The sequence below is a fragment of the Caretta caretta genome, chromosome 24 (assembly GCF_965140235.1).
Source record: "Caretta caretta isolate rCarCar2 chromosome 24, rCarCar1.hap1, whole genome shotgun sequence".
Classification (NCBI taxonomy): Eukaryota; Metazoa; Chordata; order Testudines; family Cheloniidae; genus Caretta; species Caretta caretta.
The window spans coordinates 7,538,231-7,547,443 of NC_134229.1; the positions used below are offsets into that span (position 1 = coordinate 7,538,231).

The window sequence follows — 9,213 nt, forward strand, 5'->3', positions numbered from 1 at the left end:
AGGGAATTCAGACCCAGATATTCCTAACTTAAAAAACAAGCATAAAAAAAGCTCTCTTCATGAGGCTGTCCTTACACACCCTAACAGTTCAGTAAAGAGCATGAACAATTGCTTTTCCTCTGAGTCTTTACATTAGTATTTTTTAAACCTGGAACACATTGAGAAGCCTGCAGCTCTTAGGCCAAAAGAATTCTGTGAGGCAGATTGAACATTCCATGTTTTTTCTCTATATTTGAATTAGTGGAGGAGAGGAAAGAGAAACAGGTTGTTCCTTCTTCAGCACCTGCAAAGACTGAAAGTGTCCCAAAAGCAACATCCTCCACAGTGGTTGTTGCTACACCAGCGGTAACAACTCCTGCTCAGACTCCTCCAACTCCCAAGACAGTGAGCACAGCGCCTGTCCCTCCATCACCGGCACTTGGTCTGCCAAACCTTGCCAACGTTGACCTAGCAAAGATCAGCTCCATTCTTAGCAGCTTAACTTCTGTTATGAAGAATACAGGTGGGTGTCTAAATTGCAGGTTGTGACTGAGTGGTGCTGTTCAGCAGAGACAGAATTCTGCGTTGTACAAGCAATAACTTTGTTGGTCAGATCTTTTTTTGCTTCTGTAACATTTTAGAACTAAAACATTGAATTGTAATTCAGTCTGTACTTCAGGAGAGCTGTGACATATTGGAACTAAACACACTCTCAAAATCAGTTTTAAACATGCTTCCTTTTAAATGGTTTAAGGCGATCTGTAGTGTAGCGTTTCAAAGTAGGACATGGTGCTACCCAAGTCTATGCACCATAGTGATCTTAGGGTGTGTCTGTGCTAGGGTTCCTACTGTTTTTAACACTGCAGTAGTGAAGGCGGCCATGCTAGTTGTAGACAAGGTTTCCACAGCTGCTGACACTAACAGTGTCATGTTAAATGCTGTTTGCCTCAGGAGCCTTGCCTACACTAGCACCTTACTGCAACTCTACTGGTATTAGTAATAGTTGAAATTTTTAGCCAGAAAACACTACCTTAACAAAGCAGTATGTATGAGCAGTGTATTTATTGACTGTTTTCATTGCTCTTGGAAAGTAGCATTTTGTGTTTCTGAGCAGCAAATGTTTTCACCCCAGGGGTCAGTCCTGCATCAAGACCTTCCCCAGGAACCCCAACGAGCCCCACGACTCTTACTAGTGGCCTGAAGACTCCTATTGTGGGGACTCCATCTGGTCCTCCAAATCCGTTAGCAAATATTCTTTCCAAAGTTGAAATAACTCCTGAAAGCATTTTATCAGTTCTCTCCAAAACTCAGACCCAGACTGCACCAGCATTGCAAGGTAAGTATTTAAAATTCACTCCTTTTGCACAGTATAAATAGTTAGCATCTGTATTTGGATGGCAGCATCAATACTAAAGCATCCCGCTCTGTGCTCCTGAAACGAGTTTATCCGTGAGGAAATTAGCTTATATTATGTAACACTTTTTCCAAATTTAAGTTACATTTTGCAAGGTAGTGTATTTGGTATGGGCAAGTCAATTTTGCAATAGATTTGGGAAGTGTTTTCCTGTGTGTTTAATCTTTTAAAAACCTTTTTAAAATCTGATGGTGTTGGATACCGTCCTGGGACATTTTATATTTGCTTTATTAGTTGCAACTTTTATGACTAAATCTTGTTGTTGTTGCACAGTAAGCAAATAGTGTTAATATGTTTAATTGCTGGACTTCACCCTGACTTTCCAGTTAGCCAAGTAATTATATTGCATGTGTTTGCTAAAATCTTATGGTGCATGGAAAAAATGTAGCAGAGCAGGGGACCCATGAGTGAGTGCCACTTAGATTCTATTCCTAGCTCTGGGATGGGGTTCGGTGAAGCGGAGGACTCTAGGATTCTGGGAGGGGGGTTCCCTCTGCTACTTGCTCGTATGATCTTGGTTAAGAACATCACTTCCATATTTCTGCTTAACTAGCTGTAACATGGACATAATACCGATTGTGGTTTAGATGTGTGTTATAATTTATATTGGTAAAACAATTTGAGATCAAAAGCACTATGGGAATGCAAAGTAATTAGTATTCAATAGTATGTAGAGATGGCAAAGTCTAACCATTCTGTTGGCTCAGATGTCAGTTTCAAAAATTTGTTTGTAGCTTCTCTGCCTACAAAACCAATCATGATTATGGCTTACCACGAGTTTTCTGTTGAAATGGTTGTAGGTTACTCTGCCTCTTAAAATATCTAATTAAAATGTTTTTTTTGTTTGTTTGTTTTTTCTCCAGGTTTGTCATCCTTACTTCAAAGCGTTGCTGGAAATACAGCTCAATCAAGTGAAACGGCAACTCAGAGCACTTCAGCATCACCAGCCAATACAACTGTTTCTTGCGTGAAAGGGAGGAATGTTCCTTCCAATACTCAGTCTTTTATGTCCAAAAATATTGGTTATTCTCCAAATTCTTCTACTGCTGAGGTTTCTTCAACTTCGGTTAACAAGGCTCCTGTTGGACATAGCCCAGGGCTTTCAAGTTCTAGTTTTAAACCACCAACAAATTCCCTTGGATTTGCCAGTACCCATCCTACCAGTCCTTCCCTTTTACCAACAGAAACCCCATTGAGTCAGTCCTCTGAGATTTCAAAAACAAAGCTGGAGTCAGAACCCACCTCTCCAAGCCTGGAAATGAAGATACACAATTTTTTAAAGGGAAACCCTGGTTTCAGTGGTCTAAACTTGAATATTCCAATTTTAAGCAGTTTAGGGTCCAACATCACATCAGAAAGCCATTCATCTGACTTTCAGCGCGGTCCTACTAGCACCTCTGTGGACAATGTGGACGGAACGCCAGTCCGTGATGAACGAAGTGGAACGCCAACCCAAGATGAGATGATGGATAAACCAACATCAAGCAATGTTGACACTATGTCTTTATTATCAAAGATTATAAGCCCTGGATCTTCTACTCCCAGTAGCACAAGGTCCCCTCCTCAGAGCAGAGATGATGGATATTCCCAAGAACTGTCTAATTCTGTGCCTGCCTATAGGTCTTTCGGTCTTGGCAGGGATTCTCCAGCCAGCATGTACAAGCAGTCGTCTGATATGGAAATACCTTCTTCTTTAATGGATTCCCCTCAGGAGAAGTTTTACCCAGACACATCTTTTCAAGAAGATGAAGATTATCGTGACTTTGAATATTCTGGGCCGCCACCATCTGCCATCATGAACCTGGAGAAGAAGCCTTCAAAATCCATTTTGAAAGCTAGTAAGCTTTCCGACACTGCAGAGTATCAGCAAGTTCTCTCTAGTTACGGTCAAAGAGCACAAGAGTTTAGTGTGAAGTCGTCTTTTCCTCAGTCTATGAGGTCTATTCTTGATCAGAATGAGAGCTGTGATCCGCTGTCATCGTCTTCTGGAATGTATGGAAGTTACAGCCTACGAGCAAATGACTCTGGATCCGATGGTTCCCCTTCACCCAGTAAGAATGATGTGTTTTTCACACCAGACTCCAATCATAATAATTTATCAAAATCTGTGATACATTCTGGCCTGGCACAGAAACAGTATCCAGACTCTCCCCATTCACTTCCTCACAGATCAATCTTTTCTCCTCAAAACACTCTTTCAAATCCTGCTGGTAGACCACCCACATCCAGTGTGGAGAAATCTTTAGGTTCTTCCATTTCTGCCACTTCAACAATTGAGTTTAAGAACATGCTTAAAAATGCATCTCGCAAGCCTTCTGAGGAAAAGCATTTTAGCCAGGTTCCTAAAGGTAGCTCACATGAGGGGGTTAGCCTGTCTAGTCTCAGCCAAGCTGGAACTTCGACAGGAGAGCAGCAGCAGCAGCAAGAGGAGCACTATCGTATAGAAACTAGGGTGTCGTCATCTTGTTTAGACTTGCCTGATAGCACTGAAGAAAAAGGAGCCCCCATAGAAACTCTGGGTTACCATAATGCATCCAATAGGGGAATGTCAGGAGAACCAATTCAGACAGTAGAATCTATCAGAGTTCTTGGGAAAGGAAATAGAGGACACGGGCGAGAGGCAACTAGAGTAGGCTGGTTTGAGCTAAGTAATACAGGTAGTGCTTTTGATAATGGGCCCTCAAGTGCTACTGAGCTGCCCACCATGGGTACTGGCAGTGGAATTGCCAGCTTTCAAACACAGTACAAAGAACACGTGCCACAATTTCAGGAGAGTGTAAACAATTTCAGAACAAATAATTTCAGCACTGCCTTTGAGCGTCACATACCACCTCCTCCCATAGAGCATGGAACTCCTTTTCAGAGGGAACAAGTTGGTACACCTGCTGGGCCCCCATCTGCTCCGCCCAAGGATCATGGAAGCCTGTTTCCTAGGGATCACTCAGTTCCTCCACACATGTCATCAGTGGATCACACTAATCCTTTTTCAAAAGAAAAATCCTCTCCACTCTCATTGCCTCATGCTGCCCCTCCTCCTCCTTCTGTGGAACATAGCGGGGTTCCATTTCCTACTCCTCCCCCTCCACCTCACTCTGTGGAACATGGTGGCGTTCCATTCCCTACCCCGCCGCCACCTTCTGGGGAACACAGTGGCATTCCATTTCCTGCCCCTCCCCTGACCGTGGAACATGGTGGTGTCACGTTTTCCAAGGATCATGGTACTATTCATCAAGGAACTATAAAAGAGCATTTTAATGTGCATTCAGGACCAAGGGACCATGTGGCCCCACCTCAGCGAGACCACAGTGGTCCACCCCTTGGTCGGGTTCGAGAAAACATAGGCCTACCTTCCCTTTCGAGAGATCAGCTTGGGCCATCCCATAGTGTTCCTCCCATTGGCCCATCTCATAGAGACAATGTAAACCGGAGTGGAATGATGATTAGGAACCCACGACCAGACTTTAGGCCTAGGGAACCTTTCATAAACAGAGAACCATTTCAGAGCTTAAAAAGGCCTCGGCCACCTTTTGGAAGGGGCCCTCCATTCTTTGCACCAAAACGCCCTTTCTTTCCTCCCAGGTACTGAAACAGACATGCATCTCTGTAAGTGAAGGTATTTTGGATATTCTAGAGAGCAGTGGAAGTAGCGCTTTCACGTTTGTTTTTCCTTAAAGAGCCCCATAACATTTTTCTAAATTAAATATGTTCTGATACTTTTTTTGGTTGTTTATTTTTTTAAGCCACCCAGTTGGCATAAATCTAGCAAAATGTTTTAACAAAAAATAAGAATTTTCCGAAGAGTATTGCCGTTGAAATAAAACTTCTAGTCGTAAAAAATGATTGAATGTGCGATGTTGGGATGTTATTTTTAGCTGATTACCAAATTGTTTTGCTTCATGAGTCCTCTGAACCCATGTCAAAAAATAGAGATGGGGGAAGGAACTCTGTTGCTACTGTTGATTAAGGAAGATAAAGGGTCCAAGCTTTCAAAGCCTTCCCTGTGGCAATAGAAATATTAACCCTTCCTTGTGCCTTTTGTTAGGTTAATCAGTCGCTTTTTTCACTGATATCTGCTTAGTCAGTCCCTTGCTATGAAGCCTTGGAACATCTTGCTGCTTGCTGTTTTCCATCTTGCTGACAGGAATAGGGAGAGGGTAGGCAACTAACATGGTCAGTTTTTCAGCCCTTCTCTTTGCTTTTTCTGCCTTTCTCAAAATGCAAAAGGAAAAAGCCTCTGCTTTTCACAGTTGACAGCTTTGCCACTGAGGGTCTTGAACTTTTCTCCCAAGTTGGGTTTCAGAAAACAGTCTCTAAAGTATGTGCACTTCCTATCTCTAACTTGGCTTCCTTCCTCAACATGCTAAGAGGGTTATATTTTGCTGAATATAAATCAAGTAATGCATTTGAAATAAGTGGATGCAGGGAGGTAGCTAGCAGTAAAACTCAAATCTGCTTACACACACACACATTTAATGTATACAATGTATATTTGAAACACGCCTGCATTCGCATGTACAAGCTGCATCGTATTTTTTCTTTCTTGTCTTATATCACAGAGCTAGGGCAGGTCTAGTAAACGATATTTACTTTTTTGCTGGGAGCATCGTTGACTTACATGTATTCTTCACTTTTTGTAATCACACCTTTCCGTGTGCTTTGTTTGAAGCACATAGTTCCATGTAAGATGAGAGAGAAACTGCATGCAGCAATGTGAAAACAGTACCTAAACTCTCTTCCCACATATTTTCATAAACTCACTTCTGCTGCCATGTGCATAGAGGACTTTGTGTGGAGTTGGAATTACTTTATTTGATTTTTTTTAAGTGAGTAGAATACAACATACTAGTGTTTGATAAAGGTATGGGAAAATATCTATAAAAATAACTACAAAACGAGAAAATGGCAGAGCATTTGTTTGTGCTTGGGCTGTGTGTTTTATTTAATATATATAATATGTATAATTATATTTGCATACGCAAGTAAGCGAATCGGAAGGTTGTATGGGTGTATTTTATTGAATTGGTCTGGGTTTACAGAAAGAATGATGTTATAGGGCCAATGCGTAGAAACCTTCTCTGTTTTCTAATCTTAGAACAAAAACGTGCGTTCCACTTCATTTTGCAGTCAGCAGCAGACGTCGCTGCTGCTGGTCTGTAGGGGGGCTGTATTTAGGCAGCATCATGGAATGGTGCACCTTGTTGTGTGGACTGTTTCAGTTAAACAGAATTCCTGAAAAAGTAGCTGCATGTGTAATCCATGCAAACACTGAGTGTTTAAACTTTTGGGTTAAATTTAAACAGTATTTATTCCTTTTCTGTTCCTTCTGAGTTCTGTTCTCTTTGGACACCACAGCTCCTTTCAGTGAACCTCCAATATGATTATTGAATGGATAACACACCAAAGTACTACTGTGAGGGTAGCTCGTGTAAGTTAAGCAAAATGTTCAGAAGGAAAAAACAAGGCAGTAAAGATATAAAGCAAGAAAACTACGTAATAAGATGTGAGAATTTGCTTATCCTATGATATGAAGTAAGATGATATAACTCAGTTCCCTATACACCAGCACTCAGAATGTCTGATCATATTTCTTATTAGTGAGAATAAACGTGCTCACCTACAAAACAACCCAAGATGGAAGAATGCTTAGCTTAGCATTCATTTCCTTGTATGCCCAAAGTCTAGCCATACAGCTCTTAAATTTTAGGACTTGTAGGACATGGATATATTTTAATATCTAATGTTAATGTCCAACACGAAAACTGAAAAAATTTCACAGCTTTTGATGTATATTGGAAATGATGCATAGCTTAGCCCAACTTCTTTGCTCTACTGGAACATTTTAAATGAAGCTTTCAGTAACCTAAACTACACAATCCCATTGCTTTAATATCTATCCTGGCTTGAAGGGACAGTTTCAGAGAAGTCATAGCTTAAGGATGCTTTGTTGGAGGAAACCCACGGGGTGAAAAAACGCAGGAGGTTCTGATGTAAGAATGGAACCAATATTGACTAGAAAAAAAAATTCCCTCTAGAATAAAAGAATGTGAATTGTTTCTGCTGCTCTTGCTTAAAGTGGTGATTTCGAAGTAAGGAATTATTAAAATCAGATGGTGACACCATCTAAGAACTGCTCTCCATGCCATCTGACATGCCTGGCGAGTAGCTTCCTTGCTCTTGGAGGTGGCTTTTTGGGTAACTTGAAAAGTAAAATGACTGATTAAAAAAAAAAAAAGACACAAAAACTTATTGGAAAAAAAAAAAAAACTATTTTAATGGTGAAAGCTCCATGTTTTTTGTTTGAGGTTTTTCATTTTATTCTGTGCTTGTTACTTTAAACAAACTGTCTACAGTAACTGAAGACACATGTACATATGTAGAAACCACACAACTTATTTCTGGACATGAAGGCGTTTTTTCCTGTGTCTGTGATTTAAACTCCCCACCGTTCTTGAACTTTTGTATTTCACCTTATAAGAAAAAGAAATAAACATGTATTTTTTAAATAAAGCATGAAACAGTGTGTCTCATGAAGGACATAACTTCATAAAGAAGAAAATCAAATTGCAGACAGCCTTCAGTGTGCACTCCAGCTGTTCTAGAAACAGAGAGGACAACCCAAACATTGCACTGGTACAGCTTAACGGCAATCAGTAGAATTAACTTTTACTAGAGGTTATAAACATTTAAAATGTATCCCTGTTCTAGACTTCTGCTAGTGTAATACAGCTGTTCTTGTCACCAGATTTACGAATATGCACCATTTCGATTTCTACGGTCCCCTCAGATACACAGTATGCATACCTGCCTCTTTGGAAAAATTCCAGATATGCTATGGTGTGCGTTGTATATCAGAGAGGCCGGTCTACGGCTGTGGCTGACTTTGTGATCTAAATACATTTAGAGACTCTTTACCTGTAAAAACATTGTTCAGGTGTGAGAAACCTGTTTAGATAATGTGAATAATGGTAATTTTTTTAAAAAACGTGCAGAATAAATGATCATATCCTGAAATTAATTATTCAAAAATAAGCTGCAGTGCTGTTGTTTCAAAACTGCTGTAAATACTGGCTGCTTTTTTTGTGTGCCTGTTAAGATTAATTGGATATGTTGGATTTATATTCTCAAGTGTTCCGTGTGGAGAAAGCAACGTGCATTAGAGGAAGCGACAATAAAACTGCAGATCATTTTGAAATGTGTATTAATACATTTAATAAAATAACTAGTTCTAATGTTTTGATATTCTTTTTTAACTGGAACCTCTATTTAAGTGTACAGGGGGTGTAAGATTGCCTGATCCGTGAAAATGACCACAATATTGGGCTGAAGAGAGAACATCAGTTTTTTGCAGTATAGAACAACAGCCAGGCTTTGTTTCATCTTTACTGAATTACAAGTTTAGGGTTAGTGTGGCCTAACCCTTTTTTTTTTTAAACTCTTTAAAAACAAAAAACAAAAAAAACACAAACACACACAAGGAAGAATCTGCCTGCAGCTCAGGTTCCGTGACCATTTTGAAGACTGAAAGAAATTTAAAACTGTTGGAAGATGGTTCTGTTTCTTTTAATTTTACATAGAGGCGGTGTTTGGAGGCAAATCTGAAATTACTGTTAACTCGCAGAGCAAAATACAGAAAATGGAATATTCTACCAATACTTGTGGGCTGAGACAACACTTCCCCTGCCCCCATTTATTTTTGTATTGCATATTAATAAAGTGTACTTTACTTGGTGTGGTTTCCTTTCAAAAGAGTAAGATCTTTGCACCAGTTTACTGGTTTCTGGCCTCTGTACATACTCTTCTGTTCTGTCATGTAATTTTGA

The 9,213-nt window shown here is 40.1% G+C and overlaps 1 protein-coding gene across 1 annotated transcript in view; it reads left to right on the top strand.

Moving 5' to 3' along the window:
- The window catches only part of RPRD2 (regulation of nuclear pre-mRNA domain containing 2), a 51,362-nt gene extending 42,740 nt beyond the window's left edge, over window positions 1-8,622 (top strand). The window contains exons 9-11 of the mRNA XM_048828702.2: window positions 242-502; window positions 1,112-1,315; window positions 2,257-8,622. Coding sequence (XP_048684659.1) covers window positions 242-502; window positions 1,112-1,315; window positions 2,257-4,979 — 3,188 coding nt within the window. The 3' untranslated portion in view covers window positions 4,980-8,622. The remainder of the gene's footprint in view (window positions 1-241; window positions 503-1,111; window positions 1,316-2,256) is intronic.
- The last annotated feature ends 591 nt before the right edge of the window (window positions 8,623-9,213 follow it).